Source organism: Macroventuria anomochaeta (assembly GCF_010093625.1).
Source record: "Macroventuria anomochaeta strain CBS 525.71 unplaced genomic scaffold BU25scaffold_1, whole genome shotgun sequence".
In the NCBI taxonomy this organism is placed as follows: Eukaryota; Fungi; Ascomycota; class Dothideomycetes; order Pleosporales; family Didymellaceae; genus Macroventuria; species Macroventuria anomochaeta.
Genome location: NW_022985362.1, coordinates 1,364,364 through 1,377,007, shown reverse-complemented (window position 1 = coordinate 1,377,007; position 12,644 = coordinate 1,364,364). Strand labels below are relative to the sequence as shown.

The following is a 12,644-nucleotide window of genomic DNA, read 5'->3' as shown; positions in this document are numbered from 1 at the left end:
TTGTCAACAAAGTACATAAGTCATGGTCGGGTCGTCATCATGGACCCTTTCTCTATCGTTCGCTTCCCCAGGCTACCTTCATCATGTTGCGCAAGACAGCATTAGCACTTTCGCTGTACGCTGGCTTGACAAGCTGTGCACCTACCAATGTCACAGGTCCAACAGCGCATGTAAAGAACGGAACTTACCAAGGCGTCTACTCACCTGAGTACAACCAGGACTACTTCCTCGGTATCCCATACGCGCAACCTCCAGTCGGCAATCTGAGGTTCAGGAATCCAGTCAGCTTGAACCAGAGCTGGAGCGGTGTGAAGCCAGCTACACAGTACTCTGGCGAGGTATGCCCTCTTCAACAACATACATGGAGGTAGATGGAAAGATGGCTAACAGTAGATAGTGCTACGGTTATGGGTCTGACCAATGGAGTTACCCCGTCTCGGAGGACTGTCTCTACATCAACGTCATCCGCCCTACCGCATGCAAGAATGAGAAGCTTCCTGTCGCTTTCTGGATCCACGGAGGCGGCTTTTACATGGGAGGAGGTGTTGATCAACGTTATAACATCTCCTTCATGGTTGAGAACTCTGTCAAAATTGGCAAGCCGATTATTGGCGTGAATATCAACTACCGCCTCAGTGCTTGGGGTTTCTTGAGCGGCAGCGAAGAGATCAAAGAGTCTGGGGAGATGAACCTGGGACTGCGAGATCAGCGACTGGCGCTGCAATGGGTCCAGGACAACATCGAGGCCTTTGGCGGTAAGTTGTACCAAAGACGTCTTGCTATGTGGTACTGACAACGATAAGGCGACCCAGAGAAAGTCACCATCTTCGGCGAAAGCGCAGGAGCCGGATCTGTAGGTTTCCAGCTCACAGCCTACAGCGGACGAGATGACAAGCTCTTCCGCGGTGCCATCATGCAGTCCGGCAATCCTGTACATTTCAATCGTCTCAACGATCCACTAGGCTACGCTGACTCGTACAACGCGATCGTGAGCCGTACACCCTGCGCAAACGCTACCTCACAGCTGGAATGTTTGCGTGCACTGCCTGCCGAGCAATACAACGCCGCTGTCAATGTCACTAACGCCACTCTGAACACAACATCTTTCATGCCCATCCTCGATGGCGATTTCATCCAGAAGCGCACCTCAATCCAGATGGCGAATGGCGAATTCGTCCACGTCCCCATCATCAGCGGCGCAAACAGCGACGAAGGGACTGCCTTCTCCCCTTCTCCCGTCAACACCACCGAGGATCTGTACACTTTCATGACAACCGGAGAACGCGCCGTTCCACCTGCGCTTGCGAATCAGCTGCTCGAAGCATACCCAGACGACCCATCTGTCAACGTGATCGCAAACCTTGGAGACGCAAGACCAGGTCCACCATTTGGTGAGCAGTTCCGCCGCTCAGCAAGCTACTTCGGCGACCAGATGTTCATCGCGCTGAGGAGGCTGACATGCCAGACGTGGGCTGCTGCTGGTGTTCCGGCGTACTGCTACCGCTTCAACACTATCCCGGCTGGTGCCTCGGCGATCCTGGGCGTAACTCACTTCACAGAGGTGTCTTTCGTCTTCTTAAACCTCCTTGGTGCTGAATATGCGTCTGTCTCCAGCAAAACGCAGAGTTACAGGGATTTGAGCAGGTTCATGAGTAGCAGCTGGGTTAGCTTCGTCAGCGATTTGGATCCAAACTCGTGGCGCGAGGGAGGTACGTGGAATGGGACGGAGGAGCTGTGGCCGGCGTACGATGTGGCTAATCCTCAGGACTACGTTTTCGATGCGAATGTTACCAGCCATGCAGAGGCGGACACCTGGAGGAAGGAGGGCATCGACCTTATCAATGCGAACAACCTGGAGGTGTACGGCAGATAGGAGTTTCCGACTCATGTATAGGTTAAGAAGACGCCAACCTGTTTCAATACATCGTCCCTGTCTCCTTGAGATCATGTCCGGCTTGTACTTCCCGAGAAGCCATTGCTCTTTCTCGTTGTCCCTTTACGCACTTGCTATCTGGCTTTCGCTCCTCTTCAATCGCGCTACACATACAACAACCCAGCCTGTAGGCCCAACAATCCTAAACACATCACCCACGCTCCACTAACTTCCACCACTACACCACCTGCGCCTGTCCTCGAAGGAAGTACGCTCGAGGACGCCGCATTCGAAGAGTTGGCGCTGGATGGCTCAGGGGTCGATGTTCGAATAGTCGATAAGTCGGCGGTCCATAGGTCGGTACTTGAGATAATGGGGGTTGGAATGTCAGTGGCTGATATTGCGGCGTTCTGGAGGTTGCTGACGTATGTTGGTGGTGGGAGGAAGGTCAATGTTTGGGCCTGTGTGTTGGCTACTGTGAGAGTCAGTAGAGTGCGAAGTGATTAGAATCGAGGCTTGCTCACTTGTGGAGGTCGTCGATGTGGTTAACACTATACTGATCGCGAGCGACGCGATGTGGATGGTCTGAAGAAGCGAAGGCATTGCAAGCATGATGGGGAGATGCGAATATCCTGTTTGACTTGCTTATAACTGTGAAGCTCGAACACACTGGTGGTTAGCTCATGTGTGCAATGGTGTGGTTTCGACTTCGTTCTCAGCGCCTTATGACCGCACCGCTATGCACAACGTTGCACCGTTCGTACCGGTTTGTGACAGTTTCGGGGCTTTTGAACGGATACCGACTGCAGCTGTAGAAGGTGTGACCGTCGCACTGCATGCTACTCAACCAACTCACTGGACAACGGTCTTGCACAGATGTACACGAATAGTTGCAATAGACACTTGATCCATACTTCCGATAATGACATGTTTGCGTGCCGCTCCAGTGACCAAACATCCGAGTACAGAATTCACACGACACTTGCCGCACAACTATTGCTCTGTCCGATCCTTTCTAATCGACAATGCACCAGTCACTTACTCCAAAACGGAGGCTTATAGTCACCAGGAGCCACATAGCGCAAGTAGGTACTGCTGGTATACTTGATGAGTTAGGCACTTTAGTGGCCTCGTTTGAGCCAGAAGCTGTTGTCCGTTTTGAAGTTTGGGAGTGCGTGGTCACGAAGGCAGTGCTTTGACTGGGAGTCGTAGACACAGTGTTCGGTCCGCTATAGACAGTATGGTAGGAACTGACGACTGGAGAGAGTTCTATTGGAAGTGTGATATACGACAGCTGGTCTGCAGTGGGATCAATTACTGTTGGAGTACTGGAATCCTGGAAGGTCTGTCGCAAGAGTGAGGGGGAGGTCGGGAGGCTACCACAAGGATTTGAAGCTGAAAGACTCGTGTCGATTGAAGTATGGATCTCGGTGTCTGACGGAGTTGGCAGTTGATCTGAGCTGTTACTGGTTGGTTCATACTCACAGCTTGGTGTACTGGAATCCCGAGATGTCTTCGCCGGTACAGAGCTTGCTGAAGGCGCGGGAGGCACAGGAGTGTGAAATTTCCAATGTCCCCTCAAGGGCAGGGACGAACAGAGGTTGAATGATAAGTGGAACTATCGAATGTGGACGAATATCGAGGCCGATGCGCACAGACATTGTGTGTAGAAGATCAGTTCGAGTGGGCGCTAGCGACCTGCGCTTGCGTATGTCAAGCTGGCGGTTGCTCCTTGGCGTGCCAAAGGCAAGACAGTCGGTGTCGGAACGCTGCTGAAAACAGAAGGGTAAAGACAATTTATCGAGCCTGAAGCGCCCTGAAATAGCTCACCCGCAAGACATTCTCCTCACACCATCCTGCGAGAAGAAGCTGTCGTCGCTGGATCTGAATCATGTCGAACGTAACGGAATATGGGGTTGGCTCCTGGGGATACTTCGAGCCTTGAAAATTCTGCATCCGATGGATACTCTCTTGGGTGTATATTTTATCGTCCTCTTCCAGCTCTTCGGTATCTAGCCATCCTTCTACTGTCGTAAAGGAACTCGAATACTCATTGCATCCTATAGCAAAGGAGGGTAGGCTAAATTGCTCGGCTTCCATAGCAAATGCTGGGATTCGGCACCTATCTATCGTGGTGCTCCGGCGCTGGCCTTCAGTCATGGGTACTGCATCGTCCCTGTCCAGGGTGCCGAAAAGAGTCCCATTGGCGGAAGAGCCATATGAGTAGTAGGTATGTTCAAGACCTTGATTACGACATCTTGCGATTTTTGTCGAAAGTACCCTGCTTTAGCTGTGTCCGGATGACTCCATCGATCGGCGAGTCCTGTGTGTTTTCGCTCAAGACAACGATCCTAGTATTGGAAGATCGACTTGGGAGCTGCTCAATGAGACCTTGGAGAGCTATATAATAATCAGCAGAATGTATGGACCCCCCTAATTATGGTACAGTGATGTTCACAGTACATACGCACTGTACGGACAGGTAGGTGAGTGGTCAGCTTATCTGGTTGCCCTAAGATTCCCACGTTCTGCCCTGCATTTTGTCACCCAATCTGTCACCAAAGCTATCAACCACGTATAGCTAACCAGTCGGAAGCGGTCGCTTGCCTCTAACGTACTAGTGAAAATACTCAACCAAAATTAAGGGGGGTTCATACATTGTGCCGGGCACCGATAATCATGGAAGGGTACAAATACTTTGTCTTCGGACAACCTGATATTCTTTCTGTCTCTGGACTACGTCTGACGCCCCTCGCTTCCACAATGAGGTAGACATGAAATGTCACGCCCGCAGTTGATCATCAGGGACTTCAGTGTCGACAAATCGATGAATCTGATCAAGCGCATGAAGAGGTGCTCTTTCTCGCCGATGTACATCGGCTCGACGTACTCGGTACGGAACATGCTTGGACACATAGCCCCAAGCTGGAGGCGGACATGTTGCATCCGCGGCATGATTCGACGTATCGCGGTGCAGGCATGCGATGAACTTCCCCAGTGGCAGTCATGGCCTTTCGTGTCCAGTTCGAGACTTGGACAGGAGAATGGCAGTGCGTTGATCAACTCGGTGAGCGTGCTTCGCGGATTGGCGAATATTGAGTCAGGTTCGAGGAGCAAAGAGAACGACACAAGCTTATCCATCGTATCGAAGAGACAGGCGATGTTTTCGAACTGCTCATATATGAGTCGAAGCGCCCGGGGGATGGAACCGTATCTATCGAAGTCCTCATCGCCCCATTCAACCCTAGGCTCGGGGGCCCTGTAATCGTTTCGTTCAAACTCGTCATCGCTGTTGTATTGGCTCCTAAAATCTTCTGAAATGAGAGGTCTCTTATCGAATACAAAGGACTCGTCGCCTACACGAAGTGACAAAGAGCGGATAAAGTGTCCATTGAACGATCCGTCGAGTGGCTCCACGAATGCTTCAAAGTCTGCTCGCGCTAGGAAGATATTGCGGTACAATTGGAGTGCCGATGTGATTCCACGTCTTAAATACTTGAACGAACGAAACCAGATCATCATTGATAGGGCCGTCAGAGCCTTTGTCGCAATCATAATCGTAATCGTAATCGCAGGGTTCAGTATCGAACTGGCGCTCTGGACGGAAGGAGAAGTAGTAAGCACCCATAGAGGCACCACATTTGAGTTCGAATGCTATTGCGAGCAGGATATAATCCGGTAACGAGAGCACCTTGACAGACTGCAACTGTGAACCGAACGCCGGATGGTCAGGCTTGTGCGCGAGTGCGGACAATACGGTCTGGGCAAGGTGAAAGGTCAGAGTTAGTACCAAACCAGCCGTAGCATAGATAAAAGCACTCCATACTTCTTCGATGACTTGTGATTTCAAGGTTGGGGTTTGAGTGCGGGGAGCTCTAGCGTGACACGAGCGTGCTGGTTGCCGTGGCGACAGCAACGCGCTACATGTTTGCAAACGGCAGCAGGCACGAGCTGGATATTATCCAGATCTAATCTCTGTGCCACGATGTCGACGACACCTCCGAACTCCCCACCGAAGTCACTCATGATGGCAATGGAGCCTCCACCACGGCCTTCGAGCGCCCTTTTCGATGTCTATCTGCGACTGCGCCCGTCTAACTCCGCACATCTCCGGTTCCTTACAGTCGAAGAACGAGATGACAGCCATCCCACACATATCACCGTTAGGCCACTTGTCAATGACAACCGGAAGCGCGCAGTTGAGCGATTCGCATTTACGCAAGTTTTCGAGGAAGATGCGCGCCAGATGGATATTTTTAAGGGGACAGGTATTGTGCCTATGATCGAGGGAGTACTGGGCGCACCTGGGCATCACGGACAAGATGGTTTATTGGCAACTTTGGGTGTGACAGGATCCGGAAAGGTACAGAGAACTGGCTCCGAAACATGTGGACTGGATGCTAATACTACGGTAGAGCCATACCATCCTTGGGACCAAGTCACAGCGCGGTCTTGTCCAGATGACGCTCGATGTCCTCTTCCAGAACTGCGAAGAACAGCTTGTACAATCGTTCTACGGCGCCCCAGCATTTTCGTCTTTGGCGGCTGCAGACGTATCTGAAGCTAACATGTTCACTGCTTCTTCTTACCTGGACTCCATGTACGGGGACAACCAGTCAGAGCGCTTCCCATCGAGAGCAAACACACCTGCGCCTGTAAGTTCATCTTTCCAGTGTCTCATTTCTCCCATGTGCTCCTCTAACTTTCATCGTCTTCATCTTCTCGTCTGGTGACATCTGATACTCTGTATCCTGCTCTACGGGCCACTTTCTCAAGCCGCCCAAGTGCGAACATTCATCCTGTCAACGTAAACCTTTCCAACTTCTCTCGATCGACCGCGAGCTTTGACTCACGTACAGCAAAGGACTGTAGTTTCGTCTCACAAGGCACCTCTCGATCGAACAAGATCCCTCGATCTTCGACCCTACCACAAGCCCCGTCCGTCGCCGACATTCAAATACCCACCGACCCTACCGCCGAGTATGCCATCGTTGTCTCGATGTACGAGGTCTACAACGATCGAATTTTCGATCTCCTGACTGGAAATGCCATGAAGAGCAAGCACCCCAACGTCAAGCGCCGAGCACTTTTGTTCAAGAGCACAGAGCAGAGCCCCGAGCGCAAAGTGGTCGCTGGACTGACCAAGATCGTCTGTGGCAGTTTTGAGGAATCTATGATGGTGCTTGAGACTGGCTTAATGGAGCGCAAAGTCGCTGGTACTGGAAGCAATGCCGTCAGCTCTCGCAGTCACGGCTTCTTCTGCGTCGAAGTCAAGAAGCGTGACGCTCAGTATAAGGGCTCATGGTCTAGCAGCACACTGAGCATCGTGGATCTTGCAGGATCTGAGCGTGCGCGTAACGCAAAGACAGCTGGTTCCACTCTGGCCGAAGCTGGCAAGATCAACGAATCGTTGATGTACCTTGGGCAATGTATGCAGATGCGGGCTGACCACCAAGAGGGCTCCAAGGTACGCAGCGCTTCTCTCCATAATCCACCTTAATGCTAACACATCCCTAGAATGTTGTCCCCTTCCGCCAGTGCAAGCTCACTGAGCTCCTCTTCTCCAACTCCTTCCCATCATCGACACGATCCACACAGCACATCCCTCCTCAGAAGTCCATCATGATCGTCACCGCCGATGCGCAAGGCGACTACAACGCGACCTCTCAGATACTCCGGTACTCCGCCCTCGCACGCGAAGTGACCGTCCCAAGAACACCCTCCTACACATCCACCCTCCCCACCGGCCCTCGCCCAGGAACCGCCTGCTCCGGCCGCAGCACCCCCTCCGCGCTTCTCGACGAACTCGAGTCCTCCGCCGCCGAAATCGCACGTCTCCAACAAGAACTCTCCATCTTCGCCCTGCGCCTCTCGGAAGAAACCGCGCGCCGCAAAGCTGCAGAGCAATCCTGGGCCGCCGCAGAAGACCACATGTCCACCCTCGAGCAAGAAATCCGGGACGAATGCTACCTCGAGATGGAAAACGCCGTCGACCAAGAACGCCGCAGGTGGCAAGCTACGCTCGACAACGAACAGGACAACCAACAAGCCCACCTCGACTCCAAGGTCGATGTCGTCATCAAGGCGACGAAGGCGCAGATGCGCCTTGAAGAACCGGTGAAGGTGTATGAAGACCCGGATCCGGAGGTAAGAGAAAGGAATGAGGAGTTGGAGCGCGAGAACGAGGTGCTTAGGGCGAAGATTGAGCAGTTGGAGCGGGAGGCGATGGGGAGGAGTGCGAGTCCGATTAAGAAGATGAGGATTTTGAAGAGTAAGAAGTGGGAGGATCCGGAGAGTAGGTTGTTTGGACTTGATGATTGAGCTGGCTCCTTAGCTTTCTTTTTGGGGTTTCGTTACGACTTATGATTGGCGTTTGGGTGGTTTGGATAGGGTGCCGAATCTCTCAGTCTCTTCTTCAGTCATACTTCTGGGTCTCGGTAGGGGGTTGTCTATATCGAATGCTTCGCGCTGTGTGCATAATGCATCTTCTTCCTCATCTTCACAAGCCTTCTCCTCAAACGCCCGAGCATCAACCAGTTGGCGAAGTTACATGGCCTGCGATAACCATAAGCGAGGGATGTCAGTCTCATCTCTACTGTCTGGTCAACACAACGCAAAAAACATATGACTTTCGAGACTCACGGACTGACAACCATATTGAAGTGCGAACAAGCCTGAGGCCCCAGATAGAAAGTCCAGTCTTGTCAAGATACATGTAGATGCATACTATACAAATTTCCGCTCCAACGCCACGCTATGCTACCAAAAAGCTCGCCCCGTCCTCCATCTTCACCACCTCACGCCTCAATCGGCTCAGCCTTCCTCCTATACGACTCCCTCTTCTCGCTCTCGTTCCCTGGCTCCTTCCCCGCCGCCTCGATAACATCGACCCTCTGCTGCTCCTCGACCATCTCAACATGTCCCGGTCTTCTCGGCCTGATACTCGTTTTCTGAATAATCGGGTAGAAGTACGCGGCCTTCTGCAGCTTCGTGCTGCGCAAGCTCTCCTGCTTGTGTTTCTCCGGGTCGTGCATGGCCAGTGCGACGACATCACCGTATACGTCTTCGCACGCGACCTGTTGTGAGGTCTCATATGTGCGGATATTATCGTACTTGAAGAATTTGCGGGGGCGGCCTTCGTCGTCTTCGCCCTCGCCGTCGAAAGTGATGGACTCGGCGGTGGGGTCGTTGGTTGTGAAGTTGCGCTGGATGTCGTGGACTCGCTCTCTGCTGCCGGGGAGGAAGAACTCGAAGTGGAAGCGGGAAGTTGGTGCTGGCGCTGTGGGATCCTCTTTTTGCGCCTCCTTTTCTTGCATGTACAGGTCTTGATCCTTGATTGACTGACCAGCGGGACGGAAGAGCGCGACGTCAAGGCGAGGGTCGTATGAGGGGTCGAGTGGGTTGTTGATCGGAGCAGCCATGTACTTGAACATCATGTACGCGCCTGTGTCGGTCATAGCGTCCCAATCTGGCAGCAATGGGTATGAGTCCAGCAGCTTCAAGTTGGGGTTCTTTGGGTTCTTGGGCTTGTTCCAGGCTTGCCTCTCCTCGGCCGAGATTTCTGCTGCACGGAGGTTCTCTGAGCTGTCTTGCCCGTTGTAGGCGTCGGCCGGATACGCAAGGTTGAAGCCCTTCAGAATGTGTCTGGAGATGTTGATTGGGTCATCTACGGAGGCGTCTTGGAGCTTTCGCTTTCGTCGTACGCGCATCGTGTTTGACGAGTTACTCGACTCGAACTTCGAACCGCCCGTTGTGCTCGAGGTGATGTACTCTGTGCGTCGCAAGAAGGAGGTGCCTGTAGCTTGGTTGTGCGATTTACCAAGCGCATTGGGCGGTCGCATCAGCGCCCGATCAGCAGCACATAACGGCGGCGGGTGTGCCATGGCATGGATAGCTGTATGACGCGTCAGTCCCTGTGCACAGCTTGCGCATTGTTGTTCTTCTCTTACCTGATTCATCCCCATCGAACACCTTGGGGATGCCCACCAAGTCAATGGGCATGCCCAGTTCGGCATCAGCTTCAATATTCAGCGGCTGCTCTCGCGCAAGCCTCGATGCGAAACTAGCCGATGTGTATTGTCCGCTCGAAAGACCAGTGTTGGGGATGTCGAGCAGCTTGGGAGGACATGGCGGAGGAGGGAGCGCATTGGAGTATCGGATTCGCGCAAGGAAATCCTGGGGAACGACGCTCGATCGCTGGGAGCTCATCGTGACGTTCGGCGGGTGGAAAGGCTGAAGGTGAGGTTGACACGCTGTGAAGGTTGCCCAAAGAAAGTCGGAGTGCAGCTCCCAACGCCGACGCGCTTCACACGCTCACGTGACAGCCAAGCATAACGCAGCCCTTACGCTTCTATACAGCTACCATCAACTGCGATAGATGCAGACTGTATCCTTCAACGTTCTTCTTCCGTTTTTTGACTGGTCATTTTTGTTTTGGAATCAACAAAGCACGAGCCCGAAGCTGGAGGGACAGCAATTAAAGTTTAACCATCGTAAGAGTATTAGATATAGATGCTACTATAGGACCCTGTCCTCCTACTTACTTACAGCTGCCATTACTGAGGGTCCGTGCTTTTCTAGTGTTGCCACCCAGCGGCACATGCATTGCTGCCTTCTTACCCAAACGCCATGTCCTATGTCGACCGCCAATCGTCGCTGGAGAAGGTAATAACCCCTGCCAAAAAGATGGCCAAAACCATCAGGAAAATCGTCCTGATCAAAGACAACACAGCTTCATCTTCGATCCTAAAATTATTCGTTTACTGAGCCTTCCTTGCGGCCAGAGCCTTGGCCCTGGCCAGCTTCTTCTCCCTCCTTGCCTTAGAGGCCTCAGCACCAGCCTCGGTGTCGAGGCAGAAGTCCCACCACCTGAAGCTGCTGGCGTAGTTGCCAATGAACTTCTCGTGGTGAACGTCGTGGTGCTCAGCGCCAGCCCAGAAGGGAAGGAAGTGGTGCAGGCTCCAGGGGAACTCGTAGCCACTGTGCGAATCGATGGCCTGGAACAGGCGGAGAACGATCCAGGAGTACATGGTCAGGATGTGGAGATCCTTAGTGATGGCGCACCAAACGATGGGACATCCGACAGTACCGAAACCGAGAACCATGACTTCGATGGGAGAGGCGTACTCAGCAGCCAGACCGAAGGGAGCGGAGTACTGGTGGTGGATCTTGTGGATGTTCTTGTAGATGTAGGAGCTGGCGTGCATCGCGCGGTGGGCCCAGTAGTGCCATGCGTCCTCCATAACGAAGAAGATAGCGATCTGGTAGGCCATCTTGTACAGGGGAGGGAACGGAACGCTGGTCTCGAGGCCGAAGTACTGGCACATGGGGTGGAACAACCAGATCTGGGGAAGCTCGACAGTGAAGTGGGACAGGAGGACGAGAAGCGCGCATTGTGTCTGCTCCCAGGCGGTGGGAATCTTGTCCTGCTGGGTGTTAGTATTGCTAATATCTCAAAGATCTGAGGATTGCGACGCACCTGCTGGATCTTGTACTTCCTGAACATAGGGAGCATATCGATGATAATCCATGGCAGCGATCGCCCGAAGTAAAGGACCTCGTGGATCACGAAAGACATGATACCGGTGGCCAAAACGTCGTTGCCCATCCATGAGTACCAGGCCAGCCACATCTTCTCGAAGTAGTTGAGTGAGACATTGTATTTGGAGATCTCCTCGAATGAACCCCAGTAGGTGTCCTGCGCCATTGGCGTCAGAACGGCGGTAGAATTCCTGTCGCACCTGTCAGATTGCTGTGATTCGCCATCGGGCAGTGTCGGAGACGTACATTCTGCTTGCTTGCAACAACAAAGCAAAGAAAATCGAATGAAATGACGACTGCAGAGAGGAGGTAGGTGGTAGTGCTGTGATGGCTGCAGTGGAGAGGGGAGGCAAAAGAGGGTGCAGAGGGGGCGGATTAAATTGCAGATTGTTGAAGCCCGGATCTGCGCTGGTCGATGGCACCACTTTTGTCTGTCAGGGGAGCACGGCTTCCGAGAGGCGCAAGTCTGCGCAAGTCCCTGCCAAGGGTTCCGCCTTACCCGATCGAGATGTGGGCTAGGCCAGTCGGCGGCGCTACTACTAACTTCATCTCGTTTCATCGTCCTGCGCTGCTATGGGGAGATTTTTGCGGCAGCGGCATTCCTCTTGCCGATTCCTGCGCACGATGGTCAGCGAACAGACAGTCGTGAGCATCATGTCATTGTGGGCTCACACTAACCCGCGATGCCGATGGCCACTGCTCATGCCGCTAGCAGAAATATCGCACCGCCAAAAGAGACAGCCTTGCGAAGGCGGTGTCCATGACGCGTCGGGTCCAGCTCGCCTCTTTACAAATGCACGGCACGCATCAGTGTTCCAAATGTTTTCGTATACGCTTACTCGTCATTGGTGGTTGGAAGCGTAAAGACAGTCGTCGACAGCTTGTTTGACGAATCAGCGGCGGCTTGCTCTACCGTTCGGTTGGTGTGCGCAGCATCCTTGACCTCCTGTTTTACATCTGAACTACCACAGTCAACAGGGTTTGGTGCACTTACAGGGTGGTATAGTCTTGGATCATGCAGCAAGAGTACGTCAACAAATGTTGTTGCCCTCCGTGTCAGTCTGGTATGTCCGAACAGATCAGTACTGTCGTCTTTCAAGGTTCTCACTCCGCAAGGCTCCTTTCTTCGTTTAGTCTTGTCTCTTGAGGTCGTTTTGTCTATTATTGTCATCTACTTGTCTTCAGGTCGCAAAAAGCTACAAGCCGCGATCGAGCTCTGTTCCGTATCGTT

General features: G+C 52.9%; 6 protein-coding genes across 6 annotated transcripts; 2 read left to right on the top strand and 4 right to left on the bottom strand.

The window, feature by feature from the left end:
* Positions 1–17: 17 nt before the first annotated feature.
* On the top strand, positions 18–1,876 carry BU25DRAFT_436075 (alpha/beta-hydrolase; the record flags this gene model as incomplete). The annotated part of the gene is made up of 3 exons (XM_033700002.1): positions 18–338; positions 398–755; positions 804–1,876. The coding sequence occupies exons 1-3, from the start codon at positions 84–86 to the stop codon at positions 1,871–1,873; spliced, it is 1,683 nt and encodes a 560-aa protein (XP_033567850.1). The 5' UTR covers positions 18–83.
* A 161-nt stretch (positions 1,877–2,037) lies between these two features.
* BU25DRAFT_416837 (uncharacterized protein) lies at positions 2,038–3,534 on the bottom strand (the record flags this gene model as incomplete). The annotated part of the gene is made up of 4 exons (XM_033699902.1): positions 2,038–2,348; positions 2,398–2,458; positions 2,916–3,201; positions 3,359–3,534. The coding sequence occupies 4 exons, from the start codon at positions 3,532–3,534 to the stop codon at positions 2,038–2,040; spliced, it is 834 nt and encodes a 277-aa protein (XP_033567849.1).
* A 587-nt stretch (positions 3,535–4,121) lies between these two features.
* On the bottom strand, positions 4,122–5,702 carry BU25DRAFT_444346 (uncharacterized protein). Its single transcript, XM_033700038.1, has 3 exons — positions 4,764–5,702; positions 4,341–4,406; positions 4,122–4,273 (listed from the first exon to the last, which is right to left on the bottom strand). The coding sequence occupies exons 1-2, from the start codon at positions 5,426–5,428 to the stop codon at positions 4,373–4,375; spliced, it is 699 nt and encodes a 232-aa protein (XP_033567848.1). The 5' UTR covers positions 5,429–5,702; the 3' UTR covers positions 4,122–4,273; positions 4,341–4,372.
* A 160-nt stretch (positions 5,703–5,862) lies between these two features.
* Positions 5,863–8,339, top strand: BU25DRAFT_381263 (kinesin). The gene is made up of 4 exons (XM_033699656.1): positions 5,863–6,236; positions 6,289–6,528; positions 6,738–7,340; positions 7,391–8,339. Exons 1-4 carry the CDS (start codon positions 5,898–5,900, stop codon positions 8,192–8,194), a joined length of 1,986 nt encoding a protein of 661 aa, XP_033567847.1. The 5' UTR covers positions 5,863–5,897; the 3' UTR covers positions 8,195–8,339.
* Positions 8,340–8,545: 206 nt separating this feature from the next.
* Positions 8,546–10,122, bottom strand: BU25DRAFT_381260 (Paf1-domain-containing protein). The gene is made up of 2 exons (XM_033699655.1): positions 9,823–10,122; positions 8,546–9,767 (listed from the first exon to the last, which is right to left on the bottom strand). Exons 1-2 carry the CDS (start codon positions 10,079–10,081, stop codon positions 8,671–8,673), a joined length of 1,356 nt encoding a protein of 451 aa, XP_033567846.1. The 5' UTR covers positions 10,082–10,122; the 3' UTR covers positions 8,546–8,670.
* Positions 10,123–10,632: 510 nt separating this feature from the next.
* Positions 10,633–11,579, bottom strand: BU25DRAFT_453399 (uncharacterized protein; the record flags this gene model as incomplete). Its single annotated transcript, XM_033700091.1, has 2 exons — positions 10,633–11,298; positions 11,352–11,579. The coding sequence occupies 2 exons, from the start codon at positions 11,577–11,579 to the stop codon at positions 10,633–10,635; spliced, it is 894 nt and encodes a 297-aa protein (XP_033567845.1).
* Positions 11,580–12,644: the final 1,065 nt, after the last annotated feature.

What these genes read in the sequence shown, in the direction of transcription:
- BU25DRAFT_381263 (XM_033699656.1), top strand. Translation starts at nt 5,898, where the DNA reads ATGATGGCAATGGAGCCTCCACCACGGCCTTCGAGCGCCCTTTTCGAT. An exon ending in GAGCAAACACACCTGCGCCT is followed by an intron (nt 6,529 to 6,737) that starts GTAAGTTCATCT and finishes CGTACAGCAAAG; the next exon opens with GACTGTAGTTTCGTCTCACA. An exon ending in ACCACCAAGAGGGCTCCAAG is followed by an intron (nt 7,341 to 7,390) that starts GTACGCAGCGCT and finishes ACACATCCCTAG; the next exon opens with AATGTTGTCCCCTTCCGCCA.
- BU25DRAFT_381260 (XM_033699655.1), bottom strand. Translation starts at nt 10,081, where the DNA reads ATGAGCTCCCAGCGATCGAGCGTCGTTCCCCAGGATTTCCTTGCGCGA. An exon ending in GTTCGATGGGGATGAATCAG is followed by an intron (nt 9,768 to 9,822) that starts GTAAGAGAAGAA and finishes CGCGTCATACAG; the next exon opens with CTATCCATGCCATGGCACAC.
- BU25DRAFT_444346 (XM_033700038.1), bottom strand. Translation starts at nt 5,428, where the DNA reads ATGATTGCGACAAAGGCTCTGACGGCCCTATCAATGATGATCTGGTTT. An exon ending in CCAAGCATGTTCCGTACCGA is followed by an intron (nt 4,407 to 4,763) that starts GTACGTCGAGCC and finishes GACAAAATGCAG; the next exon opens with GGCAGAACGTGGGAATCTTA.